The sequence below is a fragment of the Ruditapes philippinarum genome, unplaced genomic scaffold, assembly GCF_026571515.1.
Source record: "Ruditapes philippinarum isolate M1 unplaced genomic scaffold, ASM2657151v2 ctg2745_1_1_1_1, whole genome shotgun sequence".
Classification (NCBI taxonomy): domain Eukaryota; kingdom Metazoa; phylum Mollusca; class Bivalvia; order Venerida; family Veneridae; genus Ruditapes; species Ruditapes philippinarum.
In genome coordinates this window covers 219,509-234,381 of record NW_026855150.1, presented here as the reverse complement: position 1 = coordinate 234,381, position 14,873 = coordinate 219,509, and the positions used below count along the sequence as shown (strand labels likewise).

The window sequence follows — 14,873 nt, the reverse complement described above, 5'->3', positions numbered from 1 at the left end:
AGAGTCAAGTCAGATTGCCCAGAGCCAGATCAGACTGTACATCCATGTAGTCATGACCAGACTCTGTACTGTTGGCTTAACCATTTTATATATATACATGTACATTGATAATGGACAGATTCAAATTGGATGCTTATATTTTAAGCCTTATATCAATTCAGAAGATGAAGGTTTAAAATGAGTCATAATATTAGGCTGTTTGTCCTGCACTTGTGCTACTCATAAAAGAGTTTTTATTATACATATACAAATTGGTTAGATTGCTGGAGAGTTGAAGCTGGTGCTTTCATGGCATTTACCCTGCTAGCATTGTGACAGGCACTTGATATCTCATATTAGCTTTTTTCAGTTGGCATTTGATGTATCTTTTTATAACAGCACTTCTAAATTGACTCCTGTCTGTTTGTTATATTCACTGCAGAAAGTAGAAGAACTCTAAAAGTTATCAAACAGTTGGTCCACAAACAAACAGCATGCACATCTGGTTATTATTTGAATGTTTAGACATTTGACTGTTTTACGTTCAATTCAAAGGTATTAACTGAAGAAAAATTTGAAAATGTTTAAGTTTTAATAAGAAAACAAAATTAGAATCATACATTTGAAATTTAAACAAGAACTTTAATCACCAGTGAATTTCATATGCATTAATTGCATTCTGAGTGTTATGAAAATATTTTGGTTACTTTTCAACTCAAAGAACTTCAAAGAAACAAAAGGAAATTGAAAAGGAAGTGAAGTAAATCTGAAGGCAGAAATTGTGATTTTCTTAAAAAAAACGGCACAAAACACATCAAGTTTTTTTTTTATTTTAAGCAAATTGTTGTAGTCAGCAGTTTTCCTGGTATATAAAGGATGTTTTTGTAATAAATAAACAAACAGGAAATTCAGGATGTATACATAATGAGGTGTGTTTACTTAATCGTGTCTATGATGCCGAAGATATATGTCATCTGCTACTTTATATATTGTATGGCCTAGTTATTGATTACTTCATATGAAATTATGAAACAATCATGTGCATAATTGAGCCACGTCATGACAAAACCAGCATAATGGGTTTGCGACCAGCATGGATCCTGACCAGCCTGCGCCTCTGCGCAGTCTGATCAGGATCCATGCTGTTCGCTATCAGTTTCTCTACTTGTTATAGGGTTTGTAAGCGAATAGCATGGATCCTGATCAGACTGCGCGGATGCGCAGGCTGGTCTGGATCCATGCTAGTCGCAAACACATTATGTTGGTTTTGTCGTGACGCGGCTCATATTATCTTTAGAATGAATCAAATTACATGTGTTATGTGTGTGTTTATGATTTTATCATTGATAAATGACAAACGCTACAATAATTGTGTAGTGTACAATATACATGTACATTGCTTGAAAAATCTTCTGATCTGATATAGGTTTGACAGCTGTGTCCAATAGAATGCAGTGCTATATTCAAAAATGTATAATATCTTCATAATTATTCAATTTCATACCTTTTTTCATGATTTTAGTAAAATATACATGCATAAATTAATGTACTGTTTATAAAATGCTCTTTGTTTTTTTCCTGACAATTATGTTCCTACTCAATAACATATCAACAGCCCAGGTTTATATAAAAAATTCTTTGACAGAAAAATTCCAGCTTACTTTTATGTCTCGGTTAAATTATTTAGACATTTTATTAATTAGTTAAAATTTGCATTTATTTGGTCGAATTTGCATTGATAAATGCTAGGCAGAAAAATTCTGCAATCATCTAGTCATTCATACTGCTTAATTTAATTGATGTGCATTTCATAGATTTTAATGAAATATTTTAATGAGATATTTTAATGAAATAAGTACATCTAAAATACTTTTCTATCTAGTCTTTACACATTTTTCATCAGTTTCAATAGGAGACAAAAAATGTGTTAACCAAACAAATCTCTAAAAAATTCATCTCGCTGTAATTTCATGCTGTTTTCTTTCTTTGAGAGTTTTGATGAAATAATTATATTTTGTTCCCTTAATTATATATATTCTGCTTGGTGCCAAAGTAATTAAGTGCAAAAACGTTGTTACTTTAGAAAGATAGGTATATCTAGTGTAGGAGGCTGTGTTTTACACACTGTACTTTATTATGATAATAATTGTCTAACTGAGACAGAAGCCTGGAATGAAGATGTATGGAAAAATGATTATATGAATCTTTATGCAGTTGTGGTAGGAAGTAATTGAAATAGATTTTCTTGTAAATGAAAATTAAGGGGAATCAAATTGTCCCTGTTTGAAAGTAGATATGCAGCCTGAGTATTGGCTAACAGGGCATGAAAGCATGCTTTTACCTGTTTTAGCTCCCTAAGATGCCAATGTACTTTGTCAAAACCAGGAGCTTTTCTTGTCCTGTATATTTTTGGAATCTGAATTGTAACAGACAGGCAGGCCAGAGCTGATATTGCCAGTATGAACAGCAACAACAGTTTATATGCTTTCATAATAGAAAGAAGAAAAAAAGGTTCAAGTTATTGCAGCTTAAATGGAATACAATGGTTTTACAAACAAAATTTAATGGTTTGAAATTGAATATCCATATTGTGAATTCATTGTAAATCAACAATGTATATTTTGATTTCAGGTGTATTATTTCATGGTTTGTAGTTCAGCTGTGCAGTAAATTAAAATCTATTTTCATGTGAACATATTCACAGAAAAAACTAATTATTTCAACTATCTTGAACTTATAACATTAAAAAGTCACTTGTAACTTTAGTTTTCTGCACAGATATATTTATAACTCCTGCCAAAATATTATATAAATATCATAAAAACTGAGTCATACAGTGAATCATCAAAGAATCTTATAATATAATGGAATTTATACCAATTCTAATATATTAATATTGTGTGTTTTATTCATTTATAAACATCATGATATTCGTCTCCTACTGCATACAGTTTACATAATTGACAGTGGCATGTTTTTTATTTGGCATGTGTCCAGATTGCATTAAAACATATCTTAGGTGCATTTCCAGGTATTAAGGTACAGGTGGGATTATATCTTCATATCTACCTTAGCAGAGAGTGCAAATTCTCCTATATCTGTCTGTTTTCTTGGGATATTTTTTCAAATAAGAGACAAAAATATATGACTCTTCTGTGGAGTAGAAAAACATCATATTCTATTCCATTATGCTTTCCTTGAAGCATAGCAACATATGACCTGCATCCGAAGAAAAAGTGTGCTATTGCTTAAGGTATCCCAAATGAATTGAAGTAATAAAATTCAAATACCAAAACATTTTAACTGTACATTGTAGTTATCTTGGTGAAGCAAATCAGTTTATCAAAATCATGTAGTTAATTTAACACCATTTTGGAGGTTTAGTTTCTGCAAATCTATTTCTTTTAAACTGAGCTGAGAAGAATTATCACTAGTTGAAGAGGACCATTGTATTCTTCATTTATTTGACCATTAAGAACCTTTACAGAAATACTTACAGGCCTATTTGTAAACAGAATCAAAGTATTGCACTATACATTAAAATGTTGTCTTGCATCAACAGTTCCTCTTGCAAATATTTTTGAACCTAACAAATGAGGGTTTTTTGAAATCCAAATTGGAATTACATTGTAGTTACAATTTCAGAAGAGAATTGGCTCACCAGTTTTGAAGTCTGATTTTAAAAGATCATTTTTATTATGAATTCAGAGGGGAAAAGGGTTCTTCAGAACAAAAAGTTGGATAAATTGATTATCAAAATTAATGATATTGGAAAATGGTTAAATAACACTGTTAACTTAATCATACTGTTGTTACTTCCATAATGATATTTGACTTGACTGGTTTCCATTCTTGTACACTGATATCAAATTTTGCTGAAATTTCATTATCAATTTCTTCAGAAGAATAGTTTCATGTAACTGAAACATCTCCTAAAGTCGTGTGTCAATTTTATACAAATATTTTGATAGGGTTTATTTTCATGATGGTCATGCTGGGCCTTTTTATGGTAATACTGATAGTTATTGGTGGTGTAAGTAATTATTATTTCTATTGAAGTAAGAAAAGAAGAAATGGGGGAGGGGGTATCCTGGCATTGAAACAAGTCGTTAGGAATGTTTTTGTTGATCAATTTGTGGTTTTCATCATTTTAGGTCATGAATAATAATATTGGGTCATGAAAATGGATAATCTGGTTTGATGACATAGTTTATGAAGGTGGTAAGATTAATACAGGATTTGAAAGATGAAATAAAGCTGATGGTAGTTTTAGATGTAAAGAAATATCTCTGAAATTGTGACATTTATGACTCTGAAAATGTGAATTTTCATCACAGAAAATGTGATTTTCCTATTGGAATCAATAAATATGTAAAACTTTTAGTCTAGCAAATGTGAAAATGCTTTACTTCTGAAAATGTGAAGATTACAGCCTTGAAATTGTTATGTTTACAGCACTGAAAATGTCATGTTTTGACAGCCATTAAAAATGTGAAACTTACAGTCTTGAAAACGTGAAATTTACAGTCTTTAAAATGTGAAATTTACAGTCTTTAAAATGTGAAATTAAAGTCTTGAAAATCTGAAATTTACAATCTTGAAAAAGTGAAATTTACAGCCTTGATAAAATGTGAAATTAACAGCCTTTGAAAATGTGAAATTAACAGTCTTAAAAGTGGTAGATTCAGTCACAGGCAAAGGTTAATAGTATAGTTAAAGGTTCACTTTATGTATTAGTTGTAAGATATTCACATAAAAAACAGATATTAAATGCACACAATTTTTGTTGCATTTCTTAAAAATGATACAAAACTTTAAACTGTCAATGACTAATAATGAAATAGTGACATGTTAAAGGTGAGAAATATCATAGACAAGCAAGATAAAAAGAAAGATTAAAACAAATGTGTTGATAATAAACCCATTGACAGGTCATCATTGCCACTGAAAGGTCAACGTTACCCTGTTGTCAGGACAAAACAATCATTTATTTAACTCTGTTTTATCAGTGTAACAGTTGTTAACAATTGCGGGTTTTTCAGACAGACATGGTTTTAGGTTTTTAGGCGTTTAAACATTTGGAAGAGGTTTGATTACAGTTTATACCTTATTTTGAACAGGTGCACAGATTTCGACACGATTACAACATAATTGGATATGTCTCATTACCTTGTTCAAAATTGTACAAGGTCATTCGTGCTGAAGTGATTGACAGGTCTCGTGCACTTCATATAAATAAAAAAAACATAACCGAAAATGTTACTTAGGCTTTGCCTACTGTTTTATTTTGACGCTTTATATTGAAAATTGCAAGATTTATATACAATGGGATAAAAAACATCAAAAGGTTAACTTAAGTCAAGTAGAATGATGTAATAAGGTATTGCATTAATTTCACCTGACAATTTCTTTACCTTGAACAATTGAATGTCTGTCTGGCATGATAATTTGCCAAGATAAGGTCAAAGTGAATGAGCCCATTGGCTTATCAGTTGGTATTGTGGTGAGATGGAGTTTTGGCAGAATGAGCAATTATACTGTCATTTTCTATTTAACCTTGAGTATTTTCTATTTTATATGCCTCAGCTGTAAGGTCTATGATATATGTAAATTTATTTGGCACTGCAAGCTCTTGTTTTATTTTATGGAAGCTATACCATTGAACACAGATTTTTCCTGTCCAGGAGTCACCAAATGTTCTTGTCAAAAAACAGGACCTTAAAGTTTTAAAAAGTCAGATCCAAAAATTGTTTATCTATGTTAAAGGCATATTTAGCAGCAGAAATAATAAAAAAAAAAAATTCTTGAAAATGGCAAACCTGTGTTTAATAATGTTTGAACAATTAATATCCTTGTAAAATGACAAAGTACTGCTGAATGAGAAATAATTTGTCATAAAAGAAGTGAAATGAAACAACTAGATTTTTGACTTCTAATTTACTTTGTACTAAATCATTATATATGTATGACCAAAATGCAAAATAAGCATAAGCTTCTTTTTGAAAATGTAACACCAAAATATTTTTTTGAGAAATTAAAGTAAGGGACATAATTGGGCATAAAAGGACAGTAAGTCTAGAGTTTAAGTTTCAACCAATGATGGATACATTGGCAAATTAGAAACTGATGTAACTATTTAACATTTTAGTTTGTAACTGTTCTAATATTACTTTGGTAAAGAATGTGAATTTTAATCATCATTTCTCATGTAAGAAAGAGATGTCTATTTTATTTTCGGTGAATAACAAGTCTCCTATTTATATAATCTAGTTTTTGCTACATATAAAATGTCCTATAGCCCTGTATAACACTGGTAATCAAAATTGTTCTGGCTTTAATGTTTGACATTTGATCTTGTTACCTTTAAACTCTCCATTCATTTGATACTCTTTCTTATTGTATGTCTGACAGACGTGTAAAATATTATAGTTTCAAGTCCCACTTCTTTCTTACAGATTTATAGGTGTTGGGTTCTTTTCCACAAATGGTGTCCATTTCTTTCGTCTTTTTTATGTATTGAGTAAGTCAGTCAAACTGAAGTTAGATTAAAACTGACAAAACTTGCGGGATTTTAGACTCTTTTGGCAGCATTATTGTCTTTAGAAAGGTAGTTTAGATAAAACCTTGTCAATATTGCACCATTATAGAGCCTGCAGGCCAACATGCACATACAGTTTCTAAAGTTACAGTTTGAACCCTGAGGACTTGGGTGGCCTTGCGCAACACTACAACCCCTAAACAAATGCTGGATCATCCTTACAGGTACTTTTCAAAGTAGAACAAATCCAATTCACAAATTCTGCAGAATATTTTAACATGACCATTAATAATATAAGTCTGGTATGATTAGTATATGGAAAGATTGAAAGTTAAAAAATGATTAGTATTTCTTAGAAAGACAATCAATTGTATTAACATCATAAGAGTTAAGACACACAATAATTATTTAAATATATAGATTATGCATAGTGATTTAATTTATGTGCAAAAAGGAATTTAAAGAATTAAATTATGTGAACATATAATTTTCAAGCATCACTTTGTATAAACAGTAAAGTTTACCATAATAGAATAACATTATATCACAAATTAGTATGTTAACATAAATATTAACCACAAGTTACTTATGCATTATGTAAACAACCTGGATTTACGTAAGAAAACAACAACAACAACAACAACCAAATAACAAAAAAAGGAGGTTTGTTTTTTCTTTGGTTTGGTTTATATTCACACAGACCCTGTAATGGCCATGTCATTATCATGTACTGTTGAAGTTATCTCTAGTGATTTAAGTACATGTATTGCATTATGCGGCATTACTTCAGATACAGGCAGGCATGTTGGGTTGGGTATAGCCGATCTTACAGAGGGAATATTTAAATTCCTTTGGAGAAAGAAGGGCAGAACTAAATAAACCTAAATCTCTGATGGTCAAGTGATTAAAAGACTTTGACCTAAAACTTTCTTGGCCACTGGGTCCCCAGACAACATGCATGTATCTACAATGTAACTATATGTGTCAACTAGATATATAACTGCACTATTTAATTTTCTATAAATTTAACATAAAAAGATGTAATTTTAGGCTTTGTGTAAACAGTGAATTTCTAAGTCAACATAAATTTACCACACACTTTGTTTATCTTATAGCAAATCTGAGTCAATGTGATTTCCAAACATTAGCAATTGAAGACCTATTGTGCACTATGTGTGAATGTTCCAGGCATGAATGGGTTCATAAATCTGCAAATTGTCTTCTGCTGCTAGCTAGTTCAATATAGCTTCCTAACAAAAGACTTTCATTGCCGCAGTTTGGCATGATTTAATTTATGTGAAAAGTGCAAACAATCGAGTAGTCCTAATAGCCCTCAGCCTTAACATATAAAGGATTCATATTCAGATAGAGAATTTGTCATGAATAAAAAAACCCCATAAAAATGGTACAAAAAAATATATAAATAAAGGTGAGCTTTAAATCATAAATAAAAATCTACAATTTAAACGACACCTGTCCAAATGACACGAATAGAGAGTCTAATGGAAGAACAAAATTATTTCTTTTACTGACCTTCAATTTTATGAATGGATTAAACATGACATTGTATTTGCGTTGTCGTTATTTTTCCCACTGGTGGGATTAAAGTGGCGATAAAAATATAGATAAAAGAAATAGGTTTTTTATGCAACCCGATTATAGAAATAGGGTAGTGGGTTACGATGATTCATTCAGTAACGGGTATCAAAACGCACAGTAAGTTTCTATATATAGATATAAGGAAGTGATTGATTCGTCATAACCAGTTTTCCGACAGAAAAAATGGGAGGTGCTTTGAAAGATATACTTCTTGAACTTGTTATGTACTGGTAGACTGGTACTTATAAAGTTACCTTTGAATATAGTTTTTTGTTCCACTTTGTTCAAGTAAGATAATAAGTGTTTTTTGCCTTTTTAAAAAAAATAATACTAACATAAAAGATATCTTGATAAATTAGTTACTTAAATGATATGACATTCCATAAATTAATTGTAAATGGGTTTGACTTATATTGAACAGGAAATTATTAGCACAGATATGAGATATTGTTTCAGATTCTACCAATATAAAAAATTGATATGAATATGTAGTACATAACATCTTAAATTGATACTACAGATAGAAAAACAATGTGGAACATACACAGCTTGTCCTTTCAGTCTAAATAGGATGTTTTAAGTATGCACTGAAGCCTGGGTGCCATCCACAGTCCATGTATTGCTTATCTTGACATAAGAGTCTTCAAATTGCACCAGAACATAAGTTCAGGTAGTGAAAATATGTTGAATGATTGAAAATATGTTGAATGATAAGTGTTTAAGAGTTGTGATATATTTTTCCTGTGTTTAGGGTTTTGCTGTACATGTATTTTTCCTGTGTTTAGAGTTGTGTTATATTTTTCCTGTGTTTAGGGTTTTGCTGTACATGTATTTTTCCTGTGTTTAGAGTTGTGTTATGTTTTTCCTGTGTTTAGAGTTGTGTTATATTTTTCCTGTGTTTAGAATTGTGTTACAATTTTCCTCTGTTTAGAATTGTGGTACATTTTTGTTGTGTTTAGAGTTGTGTTATGTTTTCCTGTGTTTAGAGTTGTGTTATATTTTTTTGTGTGTTTAGAATTGTGTTATATTTTTCCTGTGTTTAGGGTTTTGCTGTACATGTATTTTTCCTGTGTTTAGAGTTGTGTTATGTTTTGCCTGTGTTTAGAGTTGTGTAATATTTTTTCTGTGTTTAGAATTGTGTTACATTTTTCGTGTGTTTAGAGTTGTGTTACATTTTTCGTGTGTTTAGAGTTGTATTACATTTTTCCTGTTTTTAGACATTTAGAGTTGTGTTATATTTTTCTTGTGTTTAGAGTTTGTTAAATTCTTTCTGTGTTTAAAGTTGTGTTATATTTTTTCTTTGTATAGAGTTATGTTATATTTTTCCAGTGTTTAGAATAGTGTTATATTTTTTCTGTGTTTAGAGTTGTGTTTCATTTTTCCTGTGTTTAGATGTTTAAGAGTTGTGTTATATATTTCCTGTGTTTAGAATTGTGGTACATCTTTGTTGTGTTTAGAGTAATGTTATATTTTTCTTGTGTTTAGATTTGTGTTATATTTTTCTTTACCTTATTTCTATTGCAGGAGAAAGATTTCGAGTTTGCTGAGGAAAAGGCTTCATCGCTTAAAGATGACGAGGATTTTATGCGTGATCAGGAAGGGTCCGGGGATATCGACGGTAGTGGGGAAGTTGGCCAACCCTCAGGTGTTCCAGGTAGGGTGCTAGATGCTTTTAAAATTTTGGGATCTATGCTATGCCACCGCTTTCAAATTGAGCCAAGGCTTGTTTGTACATTTGTTAAGTCTAACCAGATGCTGTCAATGCGTATAGCTGTTCAAGTTGAGTACAGACTAATCATAGTCTGCACTGTTCCCAACTCAGTCAGTACTTCGTATAATATTTTAAGTACAGAGGCGCTATAACCGCTTCAAAAAAGCGGACCACTTTCGGCACTTGCAATTAACAGCATTAGAGTCTGAAATTTCGCTACCATTATTTGTTTGGTCTGACGACCCAAACAAATAAAAAATGTGTTATTTTTAATGATTTTGAACATATTGAAAGATTGGAAAGTCCATGTAGGGTCAAGGGTTAATGATAATAAATTACTTGAGATTATCATCATTGGACTGTCTTAAGTATAGAACAGGATGGTAAACTTACACAATATTTTGCAACTTTGGTATAGGTGTTAAATTATTAAAGGGACATAACTCTGCTGTAATAAATAGTTTCCACTTGAGGAATACATGTCAGATAAAGCATACCTACTTTACTTCAAAGTAAATCCAGATGATATAATTTCTGGCTTATCAAATAATCAATGGATCAGATGAAAACTTAAATCTGTAGAACAATTTATTAAAAATTTATTCAAATTTATAAAATTGGGTGATGATAAAGATATGCATTCCCATGAGAAGAATTTGGGTGTCTATATAGCTAGTGTCTTTGTGGTTAAAGTTTTTTTTTTATAGTACATGAAAAATTTTTGGTTTGAGCTAGGCTAATATCAGTTTCATAGGAGGTTATTTCTACAAACTATATTTTAGGCAATATTCCTGCCCAGATAATTATATGTTACCTAAGGTCTATATTTTGATCTGATTGAGCTTAAACAACAATTTGATTGGCTGAACGCTGTAGATTTAAGATAAGACCTCGAGGTAAAAAAACTTTTGATCTGAGATCTGTCTCATATATCAGGATTTTCATTGGTCTGTGCACATTAATTTTGTCCCATTTTCTGACCAATCAAATTCATCTTGGAAAATTTCTTAATAATGTTGCTCGCTGGATTCTTGCATTTGGAAAGCTGTCTTGAAGAAAATTGGTGGATTACTTTGAGGATGGAGCTTGGACCCATGTTCCTAAAATAATACAGTATTGATTAAAGGTGTTTCTTCACCACTAAAGCTCGAAAGTTGCCCTTATATAACCACTGCAACATATGACTGAAAAATCAAGCAAAAAAAAAAAAAAAAATAAAAACAACAGAATTAAAAAGTAATTAAAAATATACATACAAAGCAAATTCTGCTAGTATCATTTTCACTGATGATCTAAACTGAAATACCATAATTTAGATGAGCCGCGTCACAACAAAACCAACATAGTATATTTGCGACCAGCATGGATCCAGACCAGCCTGCGCATCAGCGCAGTCTGATCAGGATCCATGCTGTTCGCTATCAGTTTCTCTACCTGAAATAGAGTGAACAGTAAGTGAACAGCATAGATCCTGAACAGACTGCGCAGATGCGAGGGCTGGTCTGGATCCATGCCGGTCGCAAACGCACTATGTTGGTTTTGTTGTGACATGGCTCAGATAATTTAGATATGCAATAAATTAGTTTTGTTAAAATTTCTCTGAGGCAATTTTCTTCCCAGTTTATTTTATTATGCTTATTTTCATTAATTCAAAATTTGTATGTAGATGTTTATCCAAGTTTTACTAGAATTAATGACGACAGCACTGTAAAAACTGCAGTCAAGATAGGCAAATTGTATGGCTTAAAACTATACAGAAAACATCATAGTTTCTGTTTTACATCATGTTTTATAGATATTTAAGTTTTAATTGAAATTAAATGTAATCCAATGATGTTTTGTGGTTGAAATAAATATGCTTTTATAAAAAAAAATTATTTTTTTTTTAAGGATTTCCCATTATGATTTAAATACAATAAAATCTAATTCTATTATAAAATGTACATGGTTTTCTCTTATTATTTTATTGAGCACCTTTATCAGTTAAGGTTCCTAAATTTCTCATGTTTGTTATTCCATGACATTGTACTAATTATATTATATTTTCTGTATTTATGACTGGACTGTGTACAAATATGTATACATCAATAAAAATATCTATTTACCTATCTTAATCCAATTTTTTTTGGCCATTTTAGTAATTTATTATGCAATTGTCGCCTTGAAGTTTACATGATTAGATAAGAAGTGTTTATCTTTTTACACCCACATTGTGTGCAAGGTGTTTGTTAGTAATTATTTTGTCTTTTCATCCTTTATTTAGACATATAACTATGTTAACTTGTTAGAGTAACCCCTAGGGTTAAATTGTAAAGTATGTTTTAATGTTGAAGGTGAAGGTCACACTATTTTGACTGATATACAACCACAAATAAATATAATAGGCGGGACCAAGATTTTTTTGATCAACTGACTTGTACAATGAAAACTTTTATTGGAGTTATTAGCTAGACCTTTAGCCCTATTGTTATGGTTTTAGAACTGTTCACTATTTGGGGGAGAAGATTTGTATACATGTGCTGGGAAAGCACAGTCAGTATTATATAGAGCTGCTGTAGGGTATCTCAAGGGTCACAGGTTTGTTTCCTGGTAAAGCTGCACATTTTTCTCACCCTTTGGCACTATGTAGGATTAATATGAAAAAAAATGAGGAGAGGACAACCATGAACTATTGCAGCTCTTGGTCCAATTTCTATCTACTTTAAATGATTGTATACATCTACATGTGTATGAATCTTGAAAAATTGTGTTTAAACCAAAAAATGAAAATAAAAGAGCTTTTTTTAGTAAAAAAACTTTATTGCTTAAGATCAGTTTAGCTTAATTTTTATAAAATGCATACAAAAATCCCCATATGTATTAATATAAACAGCATTGTGGAAAAATATGTCTTGAATTAGGGGAAAGCAAAACTTTCTGGAAAATTGAAATCTTATAATACCAGCTCCCCCACCCACTAACGTGCCCGCTTTTGTCCTTGAAAAAGATCATAACTTTATTGTCAGAGATTTGTTTTATCCATTCCTGTTAGAAAAATATGCTTATTACATCATAATGCTAGAAAAATGCCATTTACGTGCTTTATATTGTAACGTTATTATCAAATTCAAGCATAAAACTTGACATGAAAATTACATTTTCATGTCTTGTTATGCATAAAACTTTGCATAAAACTGCAGGTTTTTAAATATTCTTGAATTGCTTCCATCAACATATGTTACTTCAATTACTGTTTATAATATATGACTCTTGAAAAAAAAAGAAAGAAGATTTTTTTCTTGTATGATGAAAGATCTTGAAATGCTGTTCTTTACATTTTCAAGAAATCTGTTACAATTTCATTTTATCTCAACAGATGAAATATAATGATATCATGTGAAGTATTTTGTCATGTTTGTCATAAAATGAGTACAAATATACATGTACATAGTGGGTGCTGGGAAATGTTAAATTCTTAAGAATTTAACTCTATACAGTGTTGGAGCAGTACCTCTAGATGCTTGCAGAAATCATGATCACAAAATAGACAAATATCAGTTTTTTTTCCACCTATTCTTACATTTTTCATCCATAACCGTATATAAATCGGCGTGAAGAGATGAGGGGATTAGGTGTTTTAAAGTTCATTCTGTTGGTGTGAAAATGCGAGATTTTAGCATTTAATCATTCAAGTGCCTTGTCCAGTATGTACCGAAATACGGTATTTAGTGTGGTGCTTCAATCTCTTTAGTTTCACTCAATTCTTAATACTAGATATAAATCCTTATAGTAATGAAACAAACAGATTCTCCTTTTCAAAAAACTGTTCAAAAATTTAATTTAAAAACATAATAGCATAATTAAAGTTTCAAGGTCAAGGTCATCTATGGAAGCCTGTCAGCATCCTTTTGTTACAAAGCAACTTATAAATGTTTAGAAAATTTGAATTGAGTTATTTCAGAGTTTTGGCATTACCGACAAGCTATGTCGAAATGGAACTGTTATATTGTTTTTTGTTAAGCGCAAAAAACAACCAGCACAATGTTTGAAATATTTCTGGCCTTGAGGCAAATATGTAAAGACATAACTTCATGCAGACAGATGATTTATCTGTAACAATTAATGGCATGTGCAGATCTCTTCCTGTATAATCCATGAGAAAAAAACAAAAAATCATTGCTGCAAGCGTTTTGCTGATAAGCCTCTGCTTGTTACATATGTTTTCACCAGCATTGTGTGGCTACTATGAAGGGGTGGTGCTGGGTTATTTAACAATTACTGTCAGGTTCAAGAACTTCTGGCATTTAACAATGGGTACCTTAAATGAGCTAGAATGACTCAGAAATGTTAGTTAGAATGTTTGAAACTGGGTGTTCCCAGTATTAGAGCATTTCTCATAACAAGCAATTAACAACCAACATTATCATGATTTATAATGTTTGCTATGCTAACCACTTGATACACAATGGCATCTATACTATATCTATATTTAGATTGATTTTTTGATAATTAATTAATATAATTTCTTCCTTTATTAATTTTTTTAATGAGTTTACAATGCAGTATAATAATACCACTTAAAGGACATTATTCATTGCACAAATCATTTACAATTTGAACAGTAGGTTTCTGAAGTATAAAATTAATGTTTAATAATGTAGAGTCTTAATCCCCACCCTGCTGGCCACAAAAGACTCTACCCACAAGACCTGTGCAGGCACACACCATTCAGCCAGGACTTATAAGTATTATTTTCCCTGAAAATGTTGTATGGTTTGTGCATCCAATTTAGCTTGATTGATCCTTTCTTCAGCCTTCAAAATTTTACAAGTAGTCTTTTTTATTCTTTGTATTTGGGATTTATTACATGTAAATTATAAATGTGAGGTGCTTTGGTTTGAAAATAAAATAAAACATACAAAAAGCATACAATCTGATCAGAGGTGCACAGATGTGCAAGCTGGTATGGCTCTATTCTGATGCCATTGACTAGGATCATACTAAGGTTATTACTTTAACAACCCAATACTGGAGCCAATTAAGCATGCATGTTTGTGAAGTTTGCAT

The 14,873-nt window shown here is 31.0% G+C and overlaps 1 protein-coding gene across 11 annotated transcripts in view; it reads left to right on the top strand.

The window, feature by feature from the left end:
* Positions 1 to 14,873, top strand: part of LOC132742280 (basement membrane-specific heparan sulfate proteoglycan core protein-like) — a 171,500-nt gene that overhangs the window by 29,998 nt on the left and 126,629 nt on the right. For all 11 annotated transcript variants that reach the window (XM_060730647.1, XM_060730642.1, XM_060730638.1 and 8 more), the window contains exon 2: positions 9,641 to 9,770. In XM_060730647.1, the coding sequence (XP_060586630.1) occupies positions 9,641 to 9,770 (130 nt within the window). The remainder of the gene's footprint in view (positions 1 to 9,640; positions 9,771 to 14,873) is intronic.